The sequence below is a fragment of the Eleutherodactylus coqui genome, chromosome 2, assembly GCF_035609145.1.
Source record: "Eleutherodactylus coqui strain aEleCoq1 chromosome 2, aEleCoq1.hap1, whole genome shotgun sequence".
Classification (NCBI taxonomy): domain Eukaryota; kingdom Metazoa; phylum Chordata; class Amphibia; order Anura; family Eleutherodactylidae; genus Eleutherodactylus; species Eleutherodactylus coqui.
Genome location: NC_089838.1, coordinates 224,382,236 through 224,408,973, shown reverse-complemented (window position 1 = coordinate 224,408,973; position 26,738 = coordinate 224,382,236). Strand labels below are relative to the sequence as shown.

Below are 26,738 nucleotides of genomic sequence, written 5' to 3'. Positions count from 1 at the left end.
TCCCTTTTGTTTCCTATACGCTGCTTATAATTTACCCCTTCAAGAACAGAATTTAATTTAATTTTTTTAATTTTTGTTTATTCATCTCTGCCTTCCAAAAGCCATAACTTTTTAATTTTTCCATTGACATGCAAATACTTGCTGACGTAAGGGGATATACTGCTGACAAACAACAATTTTTATGTGATCATAAAAGATGCAATCAATGACACACAAGCAAATTATCATTGAAAGTTCCACTACAAAACATGCATAGGGCTTAGGACTCTTTCACAGGAGTAGAGATGAGCGAACGTGTTCTTCCGAGCTTGATATTCGTGCGAATATTAGGGTGTTCGGGATGTTCGTTATTCGTAACGAACACCATGCGGTGTTCTGGTTACTTTCACTTCCTTCCCTGAGACGTTTGCGCGCTTTTCTGGCCAATTGAAAGACAGGGAAGGCATTACAACTTCCCCCTGTGACGTTCAAGCCCTATACCACCCCCCTGCTGTGAGTGGCTGGGAAGATCAGGTGTCACCTGAACATAAAAGTCGGCCCCTCCCGCGGTTCGCCTCAGATGCCGTGTGCGTTAGATGAGGGACAGTGCTGTTTGTACCGGAGCTGCTGTAGGGAAAGAATTGGTAGTTAGTGTAGGCTTCAAGACCCCCCAAAGGTCCTTATTAGGGCCACTGATAGCTGTGTGTTGGCTGCTGTTAGCAGTGGCAAATTTTTTTTTTCTCAAAATCGGCTCTGCAGAGCGTTGCACCCGGCATTAGGGACAGAAGTGCTGCATAGGCAGGGAGAGTGTTAGGAGTGAGTGTAGCCTTCAAGAACCTCAACGGTCCTTTCTAGGGCCATATTTAACCGTGTGCAGTACTGTCCAGGCTGCTGTTAGCTGTGCTGCATTTTTTTTTGCTTCTCAAAATCGCCTCTGCAGAGCATTGCACCCTCCATTGATACTGCAGGGAAAGAATTGTGTAGGCAGGGCCACAACACAGTTATTATTCATTGAATATACGCAGTGCTGCCTTTTGGTGCAAAAAAACGGAAAATAATTCTATTTGTCCTGCCTCTGTCCGTCCTAACGCCGGTGGACACGTGTCGGCTGCGTGTGCAACCTGTAAAAATCAGACGCACCCAGCTACGTTTTACTCCTGGCTTTGCCATTTGCTTTCCTTAATTGGGAAAAAAAATACCTGCTCTGCCACAGTTAATAACTCTGCTACCCTCACGTTCTGTGACACATTAGCAGGAAAACAGCACAGTTATTAAACTTCTCATGTTCATAGAATATACGCAGTGCTGCCTTTTGGTGCCAAAAAACGGAAAATAATTCTATTTGTCCTGCCTCTGTCCGTCCTAACGCCGGTGGACACGTGTCGGCTGCGTGTGCAACCTGTAAAAATCAGACGCACCCAGCTACGTTTTACTCCTGGCTTTGCCATTTGCTTTCCTTAATTGGGAAAAAAAATACCTGCTCTGCCACAGTTAATAACTCTGCTACCCTCACGTTCTGTGACACATTAGCAGGAAAACAGCACAGTTATTAAACTTAGATTATACATTCACTAGAGGCAGTGGGGCCTTTCGTTTTTAAAAAAGGGAAAAAAGTTATATTTGGCCTGCAGTCTTGCGCCAATTTATTAGCTGCCTGTGAAATCAAATCACTGGTAATACAGCATGCTGAGGGGTAGGGGTAGGCCTAGAGGACGTGGACGCGGCCGAGGACGCGGAGGGCCAAGTCAGGGTGTGGGCACAGGCCGAGCTCCTGATCCAGGTGTGTCGCAGCCGACTGCTGCGCGATTAGGAGAGAGGCACGTTTCTGGTGTCCCCACATTCATCGCCCAATTAATGGGTCCACGCGGGAGACGGTTATTAGAAAATGAGCAGTATGAGCAGGTCCTGTCCTGGATGGCAGAAAGTGCTTCGAGCAACCTATCGTCTACCCGCAGTTCTGCGCCGTCCACTGCTGCAAATCCGAATCCTCTGTCTGCTGCTCCTCCTTCCTCCCAGCCTCCTCACTCCACTACAATGACACCTGCTCAGGAGCGGGAACACTCCCAGGAACTGTTCTCGGGCCCCTGCTTAGATTGGGCAGCAGCAGTTCCTCTCCCACCAGAGGAGTTTATCGTCACTGATGTCCAACCATTCGAAAGTTCCCGGGGTCCGGGGGAAGAGGCTGGGGACTTCCGCCAACTGTCTCAACAACTTTCTGTGGGTGAGGAGGACGATCAGACACAGTTGTCTTGCAGTGAGGTAGTAGTAAGGGCAGTAAGTCCGAGGGAGCAGCGCACAGAGGATTCGGAGGAAGAGCAGCAGGACGATGAGGTGACTGACCCCACCTGGTGTGCAACGCTTACTCAGGAGGACAGGTCTTCAGAGGGGGAGTCAAGGGCATCAGCAGGGCAGGTTGCAAGAGGCAGTGCGGTGGCCAGGGGTAGAGGCAGGGCCAGACCGAATAATCCACCAAGTGTTTCCCAAAGCGCCCCCTCGCGCCATGCCACCCTGCAGAGGCCGAGGTGCTCTAAGGTCTGGCAGTTTTTCACAGAGACGCCTGATGACCGACGAACAGTGGTGTGCAACCTTTGTTGCGCAAAGCTCAGCCGGGGAGCCAACACCAACAGCCTCACCACCACCACCATGCGCAGACATATGATGGCCAAGCACCCCACAAGGTGGGACGAAGGCCGTTCAGCGCCTCCGGTTTGCACCACTGCCTCTCCCCCTGTGCCCCAACCTGCCACTGAGATGCAACCCCCCTCTCAGGACACAGGCACTACCGCCTCATAGCCTGCACCCACACCCTCATCTCCGCTGTCCTCGGCCCCATCCAGCAGTGTAGTTCAGCGCACCGTCCAGCCGTCGCTTGCGCAAGTGTTCGAGCGCAAGCGCAAGTACGCCGCCACGCACCCGCACGCTCAAACGTTAACCGTCCGCATCGCAAAATTCATCAGCCTTGAGATGCTGCCGTATAGGGTTGTGGAAACGGAGTCCTTCAAAAGTATCATGGAGGCGGCGGCCCCGCGCTACTCAGTTCCCAGTCGCCACTACTTTTCCCGATGTGCCGTCCCAGCCCTGCACGACCACGTCTCCCGCAACATTGTACGTGCCCTCACCAACGCGGTTACTGCCACGGTCCACTTAACTACGGACACGTGGACAAGCACAGGCGGGCAGGGCCACTACATCTCCCTGACGGCACATTGGGTGAATTTAGTGGAGGCTGGGACAGAGTCAGAGCCTGGGACCGCTCACGTCCTACCCACCCCCAGAATTGCGGGCCCCAGCTCGGTGCTGGTATCTGCGGAGGTGTATGCTTCCTCCACTAAAGCACCCTCCTCCTCCTCCTCCTCCTCTGTCTCGCAATCAAGATGTGTTAGCAGCAGCATGTCCTCAGCAGTCGGTGTCGCGCGGTGTGGCAGCACAGCGGTGGGCAAGCGTCAGCAGGCCATGCTGAAACTACTCAGCTTAGGCGATAAGAGGCACACGGCCCACGAACTGCTGCAGGGTCTGACACAGCAGACCGACCGCTGGCTTGCGCCGCTGAGCCTCCAACCGGGCATGGTCGTGTGTGACAACGGCCGTAACCTGGTGGCGGCTCTGCAGCTCGGCAGCCTCACGCACGTGCCATGCCTGGCCCACGTCTTTAATTTGGTGGTTCAGCGCTTTCTGAAAAGCTACCCACGCTTGTCAGACCTGCTCGTAAAGGCGCGCCGGCTCTGCGCACATTTCCGCAAGTCCCACACGGACGCTGCCACCCTGCGCACCCTGCAACATCACTTTAAGCTGCCAGTGCACCGACTGCTGTGCGACGTGCCCACACGGTGGAACTCTACGCTCCACATGTTGGCCAGGCTCTATGAACAACGTAGAGCTATAGTCGAATACCAACTCCAACATGGGCGGCGCAGTGGGAGTCAGCCTCCTCAATTCCTTTCAGAAGAGTGGGCCTGGTTGGCAGACATCTGCCATGTCCTTGGTAATTTTGAGGAGTCTACCCAGGTGGTGAGCGGCGATGCTACAATCATTAGCGTCACCATTCCTCTGCTATGCATTTGGAGAAATTCCCTGCAAACCATAAAGGCAGCTGCTTTGCGCTCGGAAACGGGGGCGGGGGAAGACAGTATGCCGCTGGATAGTCAGGGCACCCTCCTGTCTATTTCTCAGCGCGTACAGGAGGAGGAGGAGGAGCATGAGGAGGATGAGGAGGAGGGGGAAGAGACAGCTTGGGCCGCTGCTGACGGTACACCGGCTGATTGCCTGTCATCCTTTCAGCGTGTATGGCCTGAGGAGGAGGAGGAGGAGGAAGAGGATCCTGAAAGTGATCTTCCTAGTGAGGACAGCCATGTGTTGCGTACAGGTACCCTGGCACACATGGCTGACTTCATGTTAGGATGCCTTTCTCGTGACCCTCGCGTTGCACGCATTCTGGCCACGACGGATTACTGGGTGTACACACTGCTCGATCCACGGTATAAGGAGAACCTGCCCACTCTGATTCCCGAAGAGGAAAGGGGTTCGAGAGTGTTGCTATACCACAGGACCCTTGCGGACAAGCTGATGGTAAAATTCCCAGCCGACAGCGCTAGTGGCAGAAGGCGCAGTACCGAGGGCAAGGTAGCAGGGGATGTGCGTAGATCGAGCAGCATGTACATCCCAGGCAGTGCAACAGTCTTTAAGGGCCTGGCCAGCTTTATGGCTCCCCACCAAGACTGTGTCACCGCTCCCCAGTCACGGCTGAGTCGGCGGGAGCACTGTAAAAGGATGGTGAGGGAGTACGTAGCCGATCGCACGACCATCCTTGGTGACGCCTCTGCCCCCTACAACTACTGGGTGTCGAAGCTGGACACGTGGCCTGAACTAGCGCTGTATGCCCTGGAGGTGCTTGCTTGTCCTGCGGCTAGCGTCTTGTCGGAAAGGGTGTTTAGTGCGGCTGGGGGAATCATCACAGATAAGCGTACCCGCTTGTCAACCGACAGTGCCGACAGGCTAACACTCATCAAGATGAACAAAGGCTGGATTTCCCCAGACTTCTGTTCTCCACCAGCGGACAGCAGCGATACGTAAGCAATACGTAGGCTGCACCCGCGGATGGAAGCTACGTTCTCTCTCACCATCCAAAACGGGGACATTTCTGCTTCATCAATCTGTGTCTAATATTCCTCCTCCTCCTCCTGCTCCTCCTCCTGAAACCTCACGTAATCACGCTGAACGGGCAATTTTTCTTAGGGCCACAAGGCTCACTCAAATAATTTTTCTGAACAATTTTTATAAGTTTCAATGGAACTTTAACTTAAACCAATTTTTCGTTACACTGGGCTGCCTCCAGGCCTAGTTACCACTTAAGCCACATTAACCAAAGCGATTAATGGGTTTCACCTGCCCTCTTGGCTGGCCATGGCCAATTTTTGGGATGTACATTAGTACTGTTGATACAGCAATTTTTGTGGGCCCTCGCCTACAGTGTAATCAAATTAATTTTTAGCCCACCTGCATTACAGCTGACGTTACCTCAGCTGTGTTGGGCAATGCAATGGGATATTATTGTGTACCGCCGGTGGCTTCCTGGCACCCACCCAGGCAGTGGGTCCACAGGGAGTGTAACCTACATGTGTCCACTTGTAAAGAACCCCGGTCAGACTGGGGCATGCAGTGTGGGCCGAAGCCCACCTGTATTACGCACGACATTACTACCTCAGCTGTGTTGGGCAATGCAATGGGATATTTTTGTGTACCGCCGGTGGGTTCCAGGTAGCCACCCATGCTGTAGGTGCACACGGAGTTTTTAATACATCTGTACACTTCTAAAGAACCCCAGTCTGACTGGGGCATGCAGTGTGGGCCGAAGCCCACCTGTATTACGCACGACATTACTACCTCAGCTGTGTTGGGCAATGCAATGGGATATTTCTATGTACCGCCGGTGGCTTCCTGGCACCCACCCATGCTGTCGGTCCACAGGGACTTCACAATAGGGAGTTGTACCTGCCTGTGTCTATGAATTAAAAAGCCCGGTCTAACTGGGGCATGCAGACACCTTGACAGAATGAATAGTGTGTGGCACATAGGTTCCCCATTGCTATGCCTACGTGTGCAGCTCCTGATGGCGGTGGCACAGGATTCTATTTCTCATTGCTTCTGTACAGCATTGTGGGCTATCGCCCCGCCCCTTTTAAAGAGGGTCGCTGCCTAGCCGTGCCAACCCTCTGCAGTGTGTGCCTGCGGTTCCTCCACATGGCAGACGCACTTCTAAATAGACATGAGTGTGGCGTGGCATGAGGGCAGCTGAAGGCTGCGCAGGGACACTTTGGTGTGCGCTGTGGGGGGGAGGGGGGGGCGGTTGGTCAGCATGTAACCCAGGAGAAGTGGCAGCGGAGTGTCATCCAGGCAGTGATTGTGCTTTGTTGTAGCTAGTGTGGTGCTTAGCAAAGGTATGCCATGCTAATGAGGGCTTTTCAGAAGTAAAAGTTGTTGGGAGGGGGGGGGCCCACTCTTGCCGGTATTGTGGCTTAATAGTGGGACCTGTGAACTTGAGATGCAGCCCAACATGTAGCCCCTCGCCTGCCCTATCCGTTTCTGTGTCATTCCCATCACTTTCTTGAATTGCCCAGATTTTCACACATGAAAACCTTAGCGAGCATCGGCGAAATACAAAAATGCTCTGGTCGCCCATTGACTTCAATGGGGTTCGTTGTTCGAAATGAACCCTCGAACATCGCGGGAAATTCGTTCCGAATAACGAACACCCGAACATTTTGGTGTTCGCTCATCTCTACACAGGAGCTTATGCGTTTTTACGTTCTCTTGGGCGCGCCATAAATTTGCATGAATGTCCATTTTTCCGCGATCAAGTCCCATGCCTAATTAGCGTTTTCTCATCCATTCACATGACCGGGTGTGATAATTTTAGTGAAAAAATATGTTGCACCCTGGAAAGCCCTCGCTCGGCATTAGAGATGAGCGAGCACCAAAATGCTCGGGTGCTCGTTACTCGAGACGAACTTTTCGCGATGCTCGAGGGTTCGTTTCCACTAACGAACCCCATTGAAGTCAATGGGCGACTCGAGCATTTTTGTATATCGCCGATGCTCGCTAAGGTTTTCATTTGTGAAAATCTGGGCAATTCAAGAAAGTGATGGGAACGACACAGAAACTGATAGGGCAGGCGAGGGGCTACATGCTGGGCTGCATCTCAAGTTCCCAGGTCCCACTATTAAGCCACAATATTGGCAAGAGTGGGCCCCCCCCCCCCTCCCAACAATTTTAACTTCTGAAAAACCCTCATTAGCAAGGCATACCTTAGCTAAGCACCACACTACCTCCAACAAAGCACAATCACTGCCTGCATGACACTCCGCTGCCACTTCTCCTGGGTAACATGCTGCCCAACCCCCCTGCATGACCCAGTGTCCACAGCGCACACCAAAGTGTCCCTGCGTAGCCTTCAGCTGCACTCATGCCACACGCTGGCCTCATAGCCACACCACCCTCATGTCTATTTATAAGTGCATCTGCCATGAGGAGGAACCGCAGGCACACACTGCAGAGGGAAGGCACGGCCAGGCAACGACCCTCTTTAAAAGGGGCGGGGCGATAGCCCACAATGCTGTACAGAAGCAATGAGAAATCCAATCCTGTGCTACCTCCATCAGGAGATGCACACGTGGGCATAGCAATGGGGAACCCATGTGCCACACACTATTCATTCTGTCAAGGTGTCTGCATGCCCCAGTCAGACCGGGGTTTTTTATAAATAGTCACAGGCTGGTACATCTCTGCAATGGGAATTCTGTGTGCACCCACAGCATGGGTGGCTACCTGGAACCCACCGGCGGTACATAAATATATCCCATTGCATTGCCCATCACAGCTGAGGTAACGTCAGGTTTAATGCAGGTGGGCTTCGGCCCACACTGCATGCCTCAGTCAGACTGGGGTTCTTTAGAAGTGGACACATGCAGTTACAACTCTGTGTGGACCGACAGCATGGGTGGGTTCCAGGAAGCCACCGGCGGTACATAAATATAACCCATTGCATTGCCCATCACAGCTGAGGTAACGTACGATTAAATGCAGGTGGTCTTCGGCCCACACTGCATGCCCCAGTCTGACCGGGGTTTTTAATACATAGACACTGGCAGGTACAACTCCCTAATGTGAAGTCCCTGTGGACCCACGGCATGGGTGGCTCCCTGGAACCCACCGGCGGTACATAAATATATCCCATTGCATTGCCCATCAAAGCTGAGGTAATGTCAGGTTTAATGCAGGTGGGCTTCGGCCCACACTGCATGCCCCAGTCAGACTGGGGTTCTTTAGAAGTAGACACAGGCAGTCACAACTCCGCGTGGACCGACAGCATGGGTGGGTCCCAGGAAGCCACCGGCGGTACATAAATATATCCCATTGCAGTGCCCTGGACAGCAAAGCTAACGTCAGATTAAATGCAGGTGGGCTTCGGCGGTACATTAATGTATCCCATTGCAGTGCCCTGCTCAGCAGAGCTAACGTCACATACAATACAGGTGTGCTTTGGCCCACAGTGCATGCCCCAGTCAGAGTGGTAATATGTACCTTAACAGTAACCGCGTTGGTGGGAATGTGGTGGCGACTGCGGACCTAGTAGTGCGGTTTCATTTAGTTGGTTTTCGGAATGCAGCCAGGATTAAGTGGGCCGTGGCGGGGGGATGGTGCGGGGGCTCTCTTGTTGTGTCGGTAAAGGTGAAATTCTTGGACTGCCACCAGACGGACCTATGCAAAGGTATTTGCCAAGAATGTTTTCATTGTTGGAGGAGGAGAGGGATGTTTTTGAGGCACTACGTGTCCTCTCCACGTGTCCGTGGTTATATGCACCTTAACACTAACCGCGTTGGTGGGAAATGGCCTCGCCACCATCATGTCTTTGGGAAGCCTCCGTTTCCAAACCACAGTGACATAGCATTAGCAGCGGTATAGGTAGAGCCCAGAATTAGTAACATTTCAGCGGTAGCATTAGGGACAGGCCCCAGTAACATATCACTAGCAGCAGTATAGGGGGAGCACAGTATTAGTTCCATTTCAGTAGTAGTAGCAGTCCAGACAGGCCCCAGTAACAATTCCGAAGCAGCAGTATAGGGGGAGCACAGTATTAGTTCCATTTCAGTAGTAGTAGCAGTCTAGACAGGCCCCAGTAACATATTACTAGCAGCAGTATAGGGGGAGCACAGTATTAGTTCCATTTCAGTAATAGTAGCAGTCAAGACAGGCCCCAGTAACATATTACTAGCAGCAGTATAGGGGGAGCACAGTCTTAGTTCCATTTCAGTAGTAGTAGCAGTCTAGACAGGTCCCAGTAACATATTACTAGAAGCAGTATAGGGGGAGCACAGTATTAGTTCCATTTCAGTAGTAGTAGCAGTCAAGACAGGCCACAGTAACATTCCCGTTGCAGCAGTTTAGGGAGATAACAGTCTCTTGCACATTTCAGTAGTTGCAGTATAGACAAGGCCCCAGTTACATTTATGTGGCAAGAGTGTAGGCCAACCCCACACACCTTGCTGAACCATGAGTGCAGGCGAAGCCCATAAAAATTACTAGGATTACACTGTAGGCGAGGGCCCCAAAAAATTGGTGTACCAACAGTACTAATGTACCTCAGAAAAATTGCCCATGCCCAACCAAGAGGGCAGGTGAAACCCATTAATCGCTTTGGTTAATGAGACTTAATTTGTACCTAGGCCTGGAGGTAGCCCAGTTAAAATAAAAATTGGTTCAGGTGCAAGTTTCAACGCTTTAATGAGAATTGAAACGTATAAACATTGTTTACTATAGTCATATGACTGAGCCTTGTGAGCCTAAGAAAAATTGCCCGTTCGGCGTGATTACATGAGGTTTCAGGAGGAGGAGGAGGAGGATGAATATAATACACAGATTGATGAAGCTAAAATGTCCCCGTTTTTGATGGTGATAGAGAACGATGCTTCCATCCGCGGGTGCAGCCTACGTATTGTTTAGGTATCGCTGCTGTCCGCTGGTGAAGAAGAGAAGTCTGGGGAAATCCAGGCTTTGTTCAACTTTATGAGTGTAAGCCTGTCGGCACTGTCGGCTGACAGGCGGATACGCTTATCTGTGATGATTCCCCCAGCCGCACTAAACACCCCCTCTGACAAGACGCTAGCCGCAAGACAAGCAAGCACCTCCAGGGCATACAGCGCGGGTTCAGGCCACGTGTCCAGCTTCGACACCCAGTAGTTGTAGGGGGCAGAGGCATCATGGAGGACAGTCGTGCGATCGGCTACGTACTCCCTCACCATCCTTTTACAGTGCTCCCGCCGACTCAGCCTTGACTGGAGAGCGGTGACACAGTCTTGCTGGGGAGCCATAAAGCTGTCAAAGGCCTTGGAGAGTGTTCCCCTGCCTGCGCTGTACATGCTGCCTGATCTCCACGCCTCCCCTGCTACCTGGCCCTCGGAACTGCGCCTTCTGCCACTAGCGCTGTCGGATGGGAATTTTACCATCAGTTTGTCCGCCAGGGTCCTGTGGTATAGCATCACTCTCAAACCCCTTTCCTCTTCGGGTATGAGAGTGGAAAGGTTCTCCTTATACCGTGGGTCGAGCAGTGTGTACACCCAGTAATCCGTAGTGGCCAGAATGCGTGTAACGCGAGGGTCATGAGAAAGGCATCCTAACATGAAGTCCGCCATGTGTGCCAGGGTACCTGTACGCAACACATGGCTGTCCTCACTAGGAAGATCACTTTCAGGATCCTCCTCCTCCTCTTCCTCAGGCCATATACGCTGAAAGGATGACAGGCAAGCAGCATGGGTACACTCAGCAGTGGGCCAAGCTGTCTCTCCCCCCTCCTCCTCATGCTCCTCCCCCTCCTCCTCATCCTCCTCAACGCGCTGAGATATAGACATGAGGGTGCTCTGACTATCCAGCGACATACTGTCTTCCCCCGCCTCCGTTTCCGAGCGCAAAGCGTCTGCCTTTATGCTTTCCAGGGAACTTCTCAAGAGGCATAGCAGAGGAATGGTGATGCTAATGATTGCAGCATCGCCGCTCACCATCTGGGTAGACTCCTCAAAGTTTCCAAGGACCTGGCAGATGTCTGCCAACCAGGCCCACTCTTCTGTAAAGAATTGAGGAGGCTGACTCCCACTACGCCGCCCATGTTGGAGTTGGTATTCCACTATAGCTCTACGCTGCTCATAGAGCCAGGCCAACATGTGGAGCGTAGAGTTCCACCGTGTGGGCACGTCGCACAGCAGTCGGTGCACTGGCAGATTAAACCGATGTTGCAGGGTCCGCAGGGTGGCAGCGTCCGTCTTGGACTTGCGGAAATGTGCGCTGAGCCGGCGCACCTTTCCGAGCAGGTCTGACAAGCGTGGGTAGCTTTTCAGAAAGCGCTGAACCAAGATGTGGGCCAGGCATGGCACGTGCGTGAGGCTGCCGAGCTGCAGAGCCGCCACCAGGTTACGGCCGTTGTCACACACGACATGCCCGGTTGGAGGCTCTGTCAGACCCTGCAGCAGTTCGTGGGCCGTGTGCCTCTTCTCTCCTAAGCTGAGTAGTTTCAGCACGGCCTGCTGGCGCTTGCCCACCGCTGTGCTGCCACCCCACGCAACACCGACTGGTGGCGACGTGCTGCTGCTGACACATCTTGATTGCGAGACAGAGGTTGCGTAGGAGGAGGGTGGTTTAGTGGAGGAAGCATACACCGCCGCAGATACCAGCACCGAGCTGGGGCCCACAATTCTGGGGGTGGGTAGGACGTGAGCGTTTCCAGGCTCTGACTCGGTCCCAGCCTCCACTAAATTCACCCAATGTGCCGTCAGGGAGATATAGTGGCCCTGCCCACCTGTGCTTGTCCACGTGTCCATTGTTAAGTAACCGCGTTGGTGAGGGCGCGTACAATGTTGCGGGAGACGTGGTCGTGCAGGGCTGGGACGGCCCATCAGGAAAAGTAGTGGCGACTGGGAACCGAGTAGTGCGGGGCCGCCGCCGCCATCATGTTTTTGAAAGCCTCCGTTTCCACAAGCCTATACGGCAGCATCTCCAGGCTGATCAATTTGGCTATGTGCACGTTTAGCGCTTGAGCGTGCAGGTGCGTGGCGGCGTACTTGCGCTTGCACTCAAATAGTTGCGCTAGCGACGGCTGGACGCTGCGCTGAGAGACATTGCTGGATGGGGCCGAGGACAGCGGAGGTGAGGGTGTGGGTGCAGGCCGGGTCGTGCCTGTGTCCTGAGAGGGGGTTGGATCTCAGTGGCAGGTTGGGGCACCGGGGGAGAGGCAGTGGTGCAAACCGGAGGCGGTGAACAGCCTTCGTTCCACCTTGTGGGGTGCTTGGCCATCATATGCCTGCGCATGTTGGTGGTGGTGAGGCTGGTGGTGGAGGCTACCCGGCTGATCTTGGCGCGACAAACCTTGCACGCCACAGTTCGTCGGTCGTCTGCACTCTCAGTGAAAAACTGCCACACCTTTGAGCACCTCGGCCTCTGCAGGGTGGCATGGCGCGAGGGGGCGCTTTGGGAAACAGTTGGTGGATTATTTGGTCTGGCCCTGCCTGTACCCCTGGCCACCGCACTGCCTCTTCCAACCTGCCCTGCTGCTGCACTTGCCTCCCCCTCTGAAGACCTGTCCTCAGTAGGCTTAGCAAACCAGGTGGGGTCAGTCACCTCATTGTCCAGCTGCTCTTCCTCCGAATCCTCTGTGTGCTCCTCCCTCGGACTTACTGCAATTACTACTACCTGAGTGATAGACAACTGTGTCTCATCGTCATCGTCCTCCTCACCCTCTGAAAGCTCTTGAGACAGTTGCCGGAAGTCCCCAGCCTCATCCCCCGGACCCCGGGAACTTTCCAAAGGTTGGGCATCGGTCACGACAAACTCCTGCGGTGGGAGAGGAACCATTGCTGCCCATTCTGGGCAGGGGCCCGAGAACAGTTCCTGGGAGTCTGCCTGCTCCTCAGAATGTGTGATTGTAATGGAGTGAGGAGGCTGGGAGGAAGGAGGAGCAGCAGCCAGAGGATTCAGAGCTGCAGCAGTGGACGGCGTAGAACTCTGGGTGGTCGATAGATTGCTGGATGCACTTTCTGCCATCCACGACAGGACCTGCTCACACTGCTCATTTTCTAATAAAGGTCTACCGCGTGGACCCATTAATTGTGAGATGAATCTGGGGACCCCTGAAATTTGCCTCTCTCCTAATCCCGCAACAGTCGGCTGCGATACACCTGGACCAGGAGCTCGGCCTGTGCCCACACCCTGACTTGGGCCTCCACGTCCTCGCCCGCGTCCACGTCCTCTAGGCCTACCCCTACCCCTCAGCATGGTATATTACGAGTAGAGCAGAAACAGAACGCTGTAATTAAATGTGCCCCTTATTGGCCTGTTGTTGGAGGCTGACTTCACTTACGGAACGCACAGCAGAGCCAGCAAACAATTTTGCGCCCGCCTGCACTGTGACGTAGGTGCGTATGACTCAGCTAGTGGAATTCACAGCGCAGAAGCAGTCAAGTGGCCAAAGGCCACTAGTAGGCCCTAAGTATTTTGCTTCTATTTTTTTAAATGCAGAGCTGGTACAGCAGACAGATACTGTAGGCAGCGTATATTATGTATACTGTTTCCCTCTGGCGGGATGACGGCGGTGATGTAACGGAGACAGCAGAGCCAGCAAACAATTTTGCGCATGCCTGCACTGTGACGTAGGTGCGTATGACTCAGCTAGTGGAATTCACAGCGCAGAAGCAGTCAAGCCTGCTGTAACGCTTAGCTGCGTATTAATTAGGACTACTACCCCCAGCAGACACGCAGTACACTGAAGACGGTCACAGGCAGCCCAAATATACTATTTTTCCCCAATTTTTTTTAAAAAGCCCACTGCCTATATAGACAGTATATCTCTTTCCCTGTACCACTGTCCCTGCCTCACCAGTACTGGCCCTATACTCTGTACAATGACTGCAGACTGAGGACGCAATGCTCTGCACGGCCGATATACAAAAAAAGAAAATGTGCAACACTGCTCACAGCAGCCTCAACAGTACTGCACAAGGTCAGATGTGGCCCTAAGAAGGACCGTTGGGGTTCTTGAAGCCTAATATAACTCCTAACGCTCTCCCTATAGCAGCAGCAGCATCAGCAGCACTGTCCCTGATCTCTGTCAGAATGCATCTGTGGCGAACCGCGGGTGGAGCAGATTTAAATACTCGGGTGTCACCTGATCTCCCCAGCCACTCACTGCAGGGGGGTGGGATAGGGCTGGAACCTCACAGGAGGAAGTTGTAATGCCTTCCATGTCTTTCTATTGGGCAGAAAAGCGCGCTAATGTCTCAGAGATGAAAGTGAAAGTAACTTGAACGTCGCGTGGTGCTCGTCTCGAGTAACGAGCATCTCGAACACCCTAATACTCGAACGAGCATCAAGCTCGGACGAGTGCGCTCGCTCATCTCTACTCGGCATAAATCCTCAGAATGCCTTCAAATGCCTAGGAGTCCAGTTCATGTTTTCTCACTTCCTGTGCCCTGTGTGTATTTCCCTTGTCTTTTACTGAAGTCATTATGTAGGCTTTATATACAAACAAGACATACACTCTACTCATAATGCAATGAATTTTGTGGTTTGGAACTTTTTCCCTAACTATAAACAGAAGCTTTGCTTAGTTATGAGGACACTTTGTCAGAAATGAAGAGTCACTATGATATACATAAAGCCAATATCATTAGGAACAAGGTAGCAGGAACCTGTTTTGCATCCGCAGTTCACATAGCAGTTTGAAATGAGATTAGTGCAATCCACCAAGCTATTTACAGACTCATCAAAACACTAAAAATCTCTATATATCTTACACATTGTGCTGGGTTAACCAGAGCCAAACTGAACTAGCAACAAAATGATACGTTTGGGATAACCCATAATGCAAGAAGAGGCATTAAAAGGCAAATTGAGCTGCAATAAGCTGTTTTAAATGCATCACAAGAGCTGTAGTGCTTTGTTTTATGTTAATACAAAATTAAATTTAGTCATAAGGGAACAATAAAATCTGTTGTCGTTTTTATATTTATTTTTCTTATCAATTATATTACGTTAATTATGCACCACTTGTACAGTCTATCTCGCACACTCAATACATGACTCAGTGGTGAATGGTTATGCAATCTTTTCCAAGTTAACAGTGTAAAATGTGGTATGTTTATATCAAACATTTAATGAGGCGTTAATGAGCTCCCTGGGTATCCAATATCACAACGGAATCTGCAGAATCTGCATTGTAGAGTTTACACATGCTGCAGGTCCTAAATAGAAAGGGATTTGTATTACAGTTTTCAGATGTTGCGGATCAGATTACACAATAATAGTAATCAAAGGTGAAGGTGAAGTTAACGTCTGTTTTATGGTTTTCTGACAACTCTTATTAAAAATGAGAAACTGTTTAAAAATCTACCTGCTTCCACAGCGAAAAGAAGATTTATAACCTCATAAATCAGTTCCTTAAGTGCACCAAGTTTCCAATTATACTAATGATCAGTAAGTAAAGTTTTACCACAATGAGTGACAGTTTCCGCGAAGGTTATGCTAGACCGAAAGGGGGCAAATTAAAATTAGTGTTGCTTGTCTTGACCGGCTAGGTGATAAAATTGCCCTGATTTTAGCAAAAACGAACAGAGTTGTTCCAAACCAATTTTTTTGCAAAAATTGTGTGAAAAGCAAGTTTGCTATAATGCCTGCTACAGAAGTTTGTATACAGCCAATCAGCAGCCACAGCACCTTGATGATGTCACCAAATGTGTCCTCCAACTTGCATAGAAACAGATGTCACCAATATACACTAAATGGGGTACTGATAGGGAAAAGTGATATGGAAAAAGACCTGCTGGTACTAGTTGACTGTAGACTTAACTGGAGCAACCAATGCCAGTCAGCTGCTGCAAAAGCAAATAAAGTCTTGGGGTGCATAAAAAAGAGGTATAGGGGCGAGGGATGAGAACATTATTCTTCCACTATATAAGGCACTTGTCAGGCCCCACATGGATTACTGTGTATAGTTCTGGACACCGGTGCTCAGGAAAGATGTTACAGTGCTGGAGGGGGTTCAAAGAAGGGCAACTAAACTAATAAATGGAATGGTAGGACTGGAATACCCAGAGAGGCTATCAAAATTGGAATTATTCACCCTGGAAAAAAGATGGTTATGGGGCAACCAAATAACTATATATAAATGCTTTAGGGGACAATACAAGGATCTCTCCCATGATCTGTTTATACCCAGGACTGCGACAGTCACAAGAGGGCATCCTCTATGTCTAGGAGAAAAAAGGTTTCATCACCAACACAGAAGGGGGTTCTTCACTGTAAGAGCAGTGAGACTGTGGAACTCTCTGCCTGAGGACGTGGTGATCGCAAAATCGATAGAGGAGTTTAAGAGGGGACTAGATGTGTTTCCAGAGCACTGTAATATTACAGGATATATGTTACGTCTGCTGGGTGCACCTCGTCACAGCACGAACTTGGAAGTGGTATCACATTCCACAGGACGAGCCAGAGGGACAGTGAACTGTATATGGGGACCTGGATTCATGGACAGACATAACATAAAACTGAAAAATGGCCAACACACGCACCAATCATCCCCGCATGCATAAGCAGATGGAATTGCTGAAATAAATAGAAGGAATTAGCTTCAATGGTCCCCATGTCTTGCATTACCTACTCTAAGGAGAGAACATGAACCAGAACCCTGCTTGCAAACAGAGCGATCACCTCGATAAAGGTGGCCTTGCTCTGGAACCTAAGGGCTAGGCCACACTAGCCTAGAGGTGATACATGATCCAGCAGCACAGGACACAGTTCACACTCCAACACACTAGGGCTTGCATGCAAGATAGAACAACCACAGAACAGGACTGTCTGCACCTGATGTCTGGCCACCTGCACATACAGTGGACAAGACACTGTTCACAAACATAAACATAACACATATACAGGCTTGCAGGACCAACAAACCCTAGAGTGAAGGGATACAAGTTTCCTCTTACAGAGGGGCTGGTGAATATATATGTAGCAGACCCGTGAGGATTGGCTAGCAGGAGGAACTCCACACCCAGCCAGCTCAATTATCCCTCACCTGTGAAGGTGTGCTCATGGAACCCTGTAGAACAACAGATCCCAGCAGCACAACCTGACAATATAGACATTAAATAACCAGCGGGGTTGTTGATCCAGGTCTGGGAGTCAGGCAGGAAAAAAACGTTGATCCAGGGATTATTCTGACTGCACTTATGAAGTCGGAAAGGAATTTTTCCCCCAAATGGGCTAATTGGCTTTGGCCTCTTTTGGGTTTTTTGCCTTCCCCTGGATCAACAAGGGGGGTGGAAACAGGCTGAACTAGATGGATGTTAGTTGTCTCCCTTCAGCCTAACATATTATGTTACTATGTGCTATTTATTATTCCCTTACAATTTCAACCCCAGGTGGTGACATCACTATGGACAGTACTTCAGGTGAGGTGTCAGGTGAGCGACACATTATACTACAGAAGTACCACAGATAAGACCCGTTGTAGACTCTTAGAGCATGAGCATAGGAAATAAGGGGCATCAATAACATATATTGAAAAGTTTATTGACCAAGGGCAATTTTTTTAAAACCTGAAAAACCCTTTCAAAGAAGTAAGTCTAGGATTTTCTAATGGAAATGTGATTTTTATTTATTAATTGCTCCAAAAAAAAACCCTGCAATTTGAATGGTGGAACATTTATTAAGCCTAATATGAAACTCATGTATTTTTAATTGAAAATGGAATATTTCTTTGGACAAGTTTTACATTTAATAGGAAACCATTTGATTTACCTTGTTATGGCTTCCAACTTTTTCCTATACTCACAAAGAAAAAAATCCACTATATTCTTTATCAATTTCAGAAAGAAAGGATCCAGGAAACAGAATGTTCCTCACACAGTGTTTGTAATCCTCATATCTTTTAAAAAGTTCAAAGCTTTTACACATTTGGTAACTGTTATTCTCCTTCAGTGAATATTGTCCTAACAGACTGAACCAGCTCCTTACTTTGCAATGTCTTCTCACCTCCACCATTTATCATCATATTTCAAAGCCGTTAAATTACTTTTTTCTTCAGTATGTGATCCATGTCATCTTTGCCACTGCCTATTAAGTGCTGGGAAGGTTAAGAGGCAGATAGATTGTAGTTTATGAGTAATGTTGAGTCGCCTCTATTTCTCTCCTCAGAATACACAAAGTACACTCATCTCCTAAATGCTAGATTAAAGAAAATGATGGTTTCAAAGCTGTTCTCTTGCAGTAAATTTAGGAGAGAGTAACTGGATTAATATGCTGTTATTAAGCAAATTATAATGTTTAGACAGAATTATCCAGGAATATGGTTACTGTTATAATTATCCTATAACTGTCAATACCATGTAGTTTCAACCATGATACATTTTAGGTGTAATAAACTAATGGTAAAGCTAAATAATGAAAGGAGTCATCTCAGCATAGATATTGATGGCATGTGGCTAATATAAGCCGCCAGTGTTTGACTGACATGAGTCTGCTGAACACTGTGACTTCTAATGATCTCTGGAAAGGATTGGCAGCAGTGCTAGGAAATCCATGCCACTCCATTCCCTTTTGACTTTGCTCCGATTTTTTTCAAAAATCACAAATCACTCATTATAGTCAATGACCAAATAAGCGGCCGTGAAAGTAAGCAGCATGAGATAGGGGGTCAGGTGTGAAAACGGAAAGTGTGAGGACTTTAAGATTTAATAATGGATTCATTTCTGTATTTGAAGGCTGATTAAACTGCATTTGAATCTTTAACCCCTTAAGGACCAGGCTGTTTTGTACCTTTAGGACCAGACACTTTTTAGGGATTTTACCCATGTGGTAGTTTTACTGCCCTATTTTTTTTCCTTTAGCTACCAAAATTATTTTTGCTGCAGTTTTTTTTCAGTTTTTTCAGTTTTATTGGGGGTAAAAAGCTAAAAAAAATCTTTTTTTTTTTTTAAATGTATAGTTTTTTTTTTAAATTAGTATATTTACGTTAAAATAAAGTATGGTAATGGGTTCCTTATTTTGTTTCAGACGTTTTGATATATAATATTTTTGGTTTTGGATTACCGGGCGCATATAGTGACGGTTTTGGTTTAGTTCGGCTTTGGGTTATTATTAGAGATGAGCGAGCGTACTCGGATAAGCACTACTCGCTCGAGTAATTTGCTTTATCCGAGTATCGCTGTGCTCGGGTCTAAAGATTCGGGTGCCGGCACAGAGCGGGGAGCTGCAGGGGAGAGCGGGGAGGAACGGAGGTAAGATCTTTCTCTCCTTCTCTCCCGCCCGCTCTCCCCTGCTCCCCGCTGCGACTCACCTGTCAGCCGCAGCGGCACCCGAATCTTTAGACCCGAGCACAGCGATACTCGGATAAAGCCAATTACTCGAGCGAGTAGTGCTTATCCGAGTACGCTCGCTCATCTCTAGTTATTATCTTTCTTATGTATATATTGTTGTTTTATTCTGAATTTTTTTTAAACTTATTTATGTAATTATTCTTTTTACTATCTATGTCCCCCATGACGTCATATAAGACCTCTGGGGGACATTCACATGTTTTTTTGTTTTTTTTTATTTGACATTTTTCCACTGTAGCTGGGGCAGCCATAGGAGCCCCAGTTACAGGGAAAACATCCCCTGTAGTGACAATAGTCACTGGCAGAGCTGATCAGGGTCTTATGGGACCCTGTAGCTCTGCTGTGACAGAGGTCACCTGGCGGTCACTGACTGCCGGCTTTCATAGTGAAAGAAAGATTTCCACTTTCACCTTTTTAGTACATATCACTCATTGAGTACTGTGTACTAAAAAAGAAGGAGGCAGAAAGGGTTAAAACCCACTTCTCCCTCCTCCTCCGGGTTATCAGCTGGGACTAACAGCTGACAACCCGCCCTGCTTCTGATTGAATGCAGAAGCAGGAGGCTTTAATCCCCGCCGTAACTTTACATATGGCTGGGCTTTAAGCCCAGGACCAAGCGCTGTAAATTTACAGTGCTTGCTCCTTAATGGGTTAAGATTAAAATGGTCATTGTAATATTTTATAAATTGTTCCATTATATCTCGGAAAGTTGTTTATCTGACCACATTGTATATATTTCCATAGGTATTAATAACAAGCCATGGCTGACTCAAAGGTTTCAGAGCACTCAAAAAGTCCATCCATCAACCAAAATCCTATTCAGTCGAAAATACTATCATTGTGCAAAGACGGAAATGAGTTTTTGAATCAAGATGACATAAATCGAGCTCTGAAAACATTTAAAAAAGCCTTTATTCTTTCCTGCAAGATACCAGAGGAAAAAATTCAGAAAGCTTGTTTATTCAATCTTGGCGCCACCTATATTTGTGTTGGTAAACCCCAAAAAGCTCTGAAGTGTCTTATAAAATCCAGAATCCATGGAATGAAAGAGGGAGAAGGTGATCTGTTTTTTAATATAGGTGTTGCTTATGATGATATGAGAGAATATGGCAAAGCTGTAAAGTTTTATGAGAAGGCCATCAATGAGTATGGCTACGATGAACTGAAGAGTATTGCAGATGCCCTCATCAAGTTGGGGTACTGTTTTGTCATGATTGACGACCTTAGTTCAGCTGCACATTCATTTAGACTTGCAGGTCACTCATACCTAAAAAACCACAAACTTGAAGATGCTGCTATGGCCATGAGAGAGGCAGCTAAATATATGATAAACAGTCAAGCGTTCTCCCAGACTGAAGTGCTCCAGACTTTGAATTCTTGTGTAGAGTCATTGAAAGGTGTATCTGACAAACAGTTGCTTGGTAAGTGTCATTTCTTTCTTACATTAGTTAAGTTTCATATCTGGTTCATCCTAGTAAGTAACTACATTCTCATACAGACAATGAAGAATTGTCTGTAAAGTTTCTTTCCCATATTTCCATTATACCATAATGATTTTATCATAAATAGAGCATTTTCCTCTAAAGCTATAGTAGTAGTTATTAGGAAATATAAATACCTGAGATATTATAGATTATTCTATGTTATTACAATACACTATGTACATACAGATATTACACACTACATATTATATGAGCTACAGTATAGATTCTATTCAGCAGCCTCTTACTTTTACCTTTTTGGTTGAAAGCTGGGTAACTATTGATTTGGCTACCATCGCAGTATGGATTGTTAAGTTTTTTAATGTGCTTTTTTTTAAAGCAATATAGCTTAAACCAGTTGAATCTTTTTTTAGGTTAAATTGTGCTAAAATATCATTTCATAGCCATGGTCATTTTTCGGTGGCTCAGTAGTTAGTGCTAATGCCTTGTAGTATTGAGGTCCTAGGTTCAAATATCACAACATCTGCATGTAGTATGCTTTCCCTGTGTTTCATAATAATAACTTTTATTTAGCTTCATGCAGATGTTGCCCTTGGCCATATTTGAACCTAGGACTCCAGCACTGCAAGATATTCGTGCTAATCACTAAGCCACCATGCTTCTTCTCCATTCTTTTTCTTTTCCTCCTCTGAAACAGTCAGTTTCAGAAGTTGATGTGTAAGGATTTGAGCGACTGTGACAAGGGACAAATTGTGATGGATAGATGTAAAATCCTACACTGAGCAGGGGGTTGGACCAGATGACCCTGAAGGTCCCTTCCAACTCTACCATTCTAAAAAACCACATATTGTGTTCTTGGTATGCTGTGGTTAGTACCCATCAAAAGTGGTCAAACGAAAGGCAACTGGTGATCCAGTGACAAAGTCATAGGATTTCAAGGTTCATTAAAGTGCATGGGAACAAAGGCTAGCCTGCCTGGTCCAAACCTACAAAAGAGCTATTGTAACACAAATTGCTGATAAATAGAGATGAGCAAGCATACTCGCTAAGGACAATTACTCGATCGAGCATTGTCCTTAGCGAGTACCTGCCCGCCCGGAAGAAAAGGTTCGGCTGCCGGCGCGGGTGACAGGTGAATTGCGCGCATGAGCAGGGGGGAGTGGGGGGGAGAGGGAAGGGGAGAGGGATAGAGAGATCTCCCCTACGTTCCTCCCAGCTCTCCCCCGCTGCTCCCCGCCTGCTGCCGGCAGCCGAATCTTTGCTCCCAATGCTCGATCGAGTAATTGCCCTTAGCGAGTATGCTCGCTCATCTCTACTGATAAAGTATTTGTTGGCTGTGATAAAAAAAAGTATCAGAATGCAGATTGCATCACAGAATGTTGCATTTTGCATTTCATAGCTACAGACTAATCAGGGTGCTTATTCTGATCCCTGTCCACCACCGAAAACATCAACAATGGGCACATCAGCAACAGAACTGAACTATGGAAGAAGGTATCATTGACCAAGGACAATATCTGCATGGAGTATGTATGTTTGCTCTGTATTTTTGTTCGTTTCTTCTTCATAATAATCACTTTTATTTATATATTGCATACATTTATTAAGAAAGAAGAAGCATGGTGGCTCAATGGTTAGCACCAATTCCTCACAATGCTAGCATTCTAGGTCGACACCTGACCAAGAGCAACATCTAGATGGAGTTAAATAAAGGTGATTATTATTAAACACAGGGAGAACATACAAATGTTATCAGATTTGAACCTGGGATTCTAGCACTTCAAGGCAACAATACTAACTACTAAGCCACGGGAGAACTACCACTAGTTGGCTGGGATCATTATTATTGGTGAATGCTTGGTTTGAGCTAATTCTGACTGAACCAAACTTTTTTTCCTAAATTCGGTGAACCGGCCTACACGAACCTTTCAAAAGTTCGCTCATCTCTACTACTTATGCAATAATATACCTCCTACTCAGAGAAACAAATATAACTAGCACACTGCACATTTTAACTTTCCCAGTACCTATGTTTTATTTTTAGATGGAAAATGATCAAAAACAATCATTTGGATTTTTTTCCTTCCAGTAATTCTAATTTAGCTAAATATTTTGCAGAACATCAATTACGCCTATAATCTACATTTAGAGGGATTTTATTTCTAACAAGTGTCTATACAGCAACAGTCAAGGCCATTACGAGAGATGATTTCTGCTTTCCAAAACTGTGCTGCAAAACAGCAACAAGTCTTCATTAAATGCAATACATTCTCTTTCTAGTACATTATAGGAAATTTATTGTGACAATCCTGTGATGCAATGAAAATGTGCTCTTACATGGCTTTCAGGAGGGAAAAGCCTCATTACCATTTACATATTTAAACTGCAAACGTGTTGTGCTGAACAGAGATACAACATGTTTTGTCCTAATCCAACAGGTTTGGTCACTTTTTGGTTTTAATTGTAATTTTAATTACATTTTTTATGTCATGGGGGCTATAGAAAACAAAAGGAAGTTACATGGGTACAAAAGAATAATGCATGGTAGCTATGCAGGTGTAAAAGTATACAGATGGTTTAAGTGTGGAACATAGAGGAAAAAAATGAAATGCCTTTCGCTGATCTAGGAGAAAAGATAAAAGTATAGAGCGAAATGGTAAATATCCCCAGGATTAATAAAGCTTATATCCTGGCCATAATCATATATAAGTTCCATAAAGACCAAAAGAAATTGAATTTATCGAAGGTATTGTGAATTGAGGTGGTAGGATATTCCACTGAACGACATTCTTTAGTACAAGAGTAGAAGTCCACTGGAGATGCTGTTGCTGTACGTTTCCAAAAGTCCGCAATGAGATGCTTAACTGCCATTAGGATATGGAGGAGCAGCCTGGCACGAGTTTTAGAAAGCCCTTATTGGGGTGCATTCAGTATATAAATTAAGTGATGTCCACAGTGAATACCTGCTGCAGAAGAAAGTGCACCAATTGTCAGAAGGGCTGTGTAAGATGACATTCCCAGAAAAGTTGTTGGAGGGTTCCCCTTTGGTGAAAGTCTGGCAAGTTGGGGTTAAATGTATGGAGTAAACAATGTGTGAGACACAGGGGCGTAACTATAGGGGATGCAGAGGATGCGGTTGCACCTGGGCCCAGGAACCTTAGGGGGCCCATAAGGCCTCTCTTCTCCATATAGGCAGCCCAGTACTATGAACAAAGCATTATAGTTGGGGGCCCTGTTACAGGTTTTGCATCAGGACCCAGAAGCTTCAAGTTCCGCCTCTGGTGTGACACCAGGCCATCAATATTTTTTACTGGTTTTCCTTGTGGAGTACACAATGTAAGCTTTTTGCAGCTCTAGACCAGATCAGGGTTGGTCACTTAGCAGATTTAAGAGCCACTTTAGTATTTTTTTAAATTTATTATGAAAGTAACTACCCGGTATATATAAGGAGATTGGTATTACCATGTTTAGTTATTCCTTTCTATCTGAAACCCCTGGAGTCTTTCTCCTCTAGTGGTCATATGATCTCATGCTGACCACCTGAAATTTACTTGGCTTTGAGTGCCTGCACAAGAACGGAATTTCCAGTGCGTTATTTTAGGCACATTATCTGCCCCAGACCGCAGCCAATATACTCCTATGAGGATCCGCAGTTGTCCCCAGACGGACGGATTTGTATCGCGTTTTTTCACGCGCTTGAAAAAATCTGCAACCTGTTCTAATTTGGGTCGGATTCTGCGCGTGAAGCCTCCAATACAAGTGAATGGGTGCGTTTTTTCACGCAGTACATCCGCAGTGCAGCTGCGGATGGAGTCACTGGTTGCTATGACTACAGGAAGTAGGCATGGTAGGAGGCGTCCCAACACACAGCACAGAGCTTCACAGGCAAATTTGTAGAGGGAGATATGTAGTATTTCTTGCCAATGCAGGATGTAAGAATGCAAAATCTGTAGTAATGAATTCCTCTTGTGAATTTTTTTGCAGTGACTGAAATAAAGTCACGCTGGAGAAGCGCCCGAAAAAAGTTACATGGATCAACCATGCCCACAAAGACATCAATAATTTAACGGTGCTCGCACAAGGAAGAGGGACAAAACGGAGTCTGGGTGTTGGTTTTTAAGCTGTTTTCCAAGGAATGGGCAGTTCTCTAGGGGTTGGGTTTACAATAAGGGGTGTCTGCTGGTTTTTCTGCGCGGTTTTTCCGCAACACATCCGCGTATATCCGCGCGTGATTTTTCACGCATCCGCACCTATCCGCAAGCACATTTAGGTACCATACGCGTGTGAAAATCCGCTAGCGGAATCCGGAACGCTCGTGTGCAGGCAGCCTTTATGTTCCTCTTGAAAAGTCAGTTTTTAAGTCAGCTGAAATTCCAGTTATGAATTCTAAAAGTCTTTTCTTCTAAAAGTCAATTTGGGATTTTATGATTGTCTTTGATTTCTATCCTTGTGTATGAATATTAATTTTGGACAATGTAAATATGTATTATTATTAAGTATTGTGACTGACCAATTTATTTCTTATTTAACAGATATGTCTATTTTACTGGAGTTTCTAGGTCTTATTGCCAGTTTTGCTCCTCCCTATCTTTGTGTCCTCTTATAATGGTATATTTTATTCTTTTCGTCATTCATTCCTTAAAAAAAGAAATAAAATCTCAGCGCCTCAAAGAATATAAAGAAATAATAAATATAAAGATTGGTGAGTGACAACTCACCTGGTGCACAGTGCGCTCCTAATTAAAGGAGCCACCGGCACCCGATATCCACGTTTGCCTTCAGAAAGATCCTGGTCTTCAATCCTGTATCTGCAGGAGAGACGTCCCGGGGTGTAAAGCCTTCAGGCTTCCGATATCCAAAGCAGTATACAGAAAAAGACCCCCGTGCTCCGAGACCAGGAACTCCGTGACATAAATTAAATGACTTTTATTGCGACGCGTTTCAACGGTACACAGCCGTCTTTCTCAAGCATTACATACATAATAAAATACACACCTTTATATACATAAATGAATCAATCCTTACTCATTACACCCGGCTCGGATAGACGCCGCGTCCCGGCGCCATCTTGAAACCACGTGGAGTAATCCAGCATACAATCCACCTGATGATGAACACGTCATCTATTTCATTCATAAAACAAACCTTTTCACCACTGTTATAATCTCTATTAAAACCAAATCACATGATCAAAAATTGATCTTGCTCCGTCAAGTTGTATATCAAACAACATATCATAATTATCAATAGATCATTATCTCTATTACATTCAAAAATTCCTTTTCATTATATACTATCAGAATATAGTTGTAAACATTTGTAGACTCAAACCCTAAATCTATTAAATAATGAATATATATAAAAACAATAATAAATAATGTATTTTCAAATAGACCCTCTATATGGATAAATAAAAATAAATAAATAAATTATTTATTTTTATTTATCCATATAGAGGGTCTATTTGAAAATACATTATTTATTATTGTTTTTATATATATTCATTATTTAATAGATTTAGGGTTTGAGTCTACAAATGTTTACAACTATATTCTGATAGTATATAATGAAAAGGAATTTTTGAATGTAATAGAGATAATAATGATCTATTGATAATTATGATATGTTGTTTGATATACAACTTTAGGAGCAAGATCAATTTTTGATCATGTGATTTGGTTTTAATAGAGATTATAACAGTGGTGAAAAGGTTTGTTTTATGAATGAAATAGATGACGTGTTCATCATCACGTGGATTGTATGCTGGATTACTCCACGTGGTTTCAAGATGGCGCCGGGACGCGGCGTCTATCCGAGCCGGGTGTAGTGAGTAAGGATTGATTCATTTATGTATATAAAAGGTGTGTATTTTATTATGTATGTAATGCTTGAGAAAGACGGCTGTGTA

At 46.7% G+C, this 26,738-nt stretch overlaps 1 protein-coding gene across 1 annotated transcript in view; it reads left to right on the top strand.

Annotated features, from left to right (window-relative positions):
• The window catches only part of LOC136612292 (tetratricopeptide repeat protein 24-like), a 75,079-nt gene that overhangs the window by 5,630 nt on the left and 42,711 nt on the right, over positions 1-26,738 (top strand). Inside the window, exon 2 of the mRNA XM_066592538.1 lies at positions 20,133-20,809. Within this exon, the coding sequence (XP_066448635.1) occupies positions 20,149-20,809 (661 nt within the window). The 5' untranslated portion in view covers positions 20,133-20,148. The remainder of the gene's footprint in view (positions 1-20,132; positions 20,810-26,738) is intronic.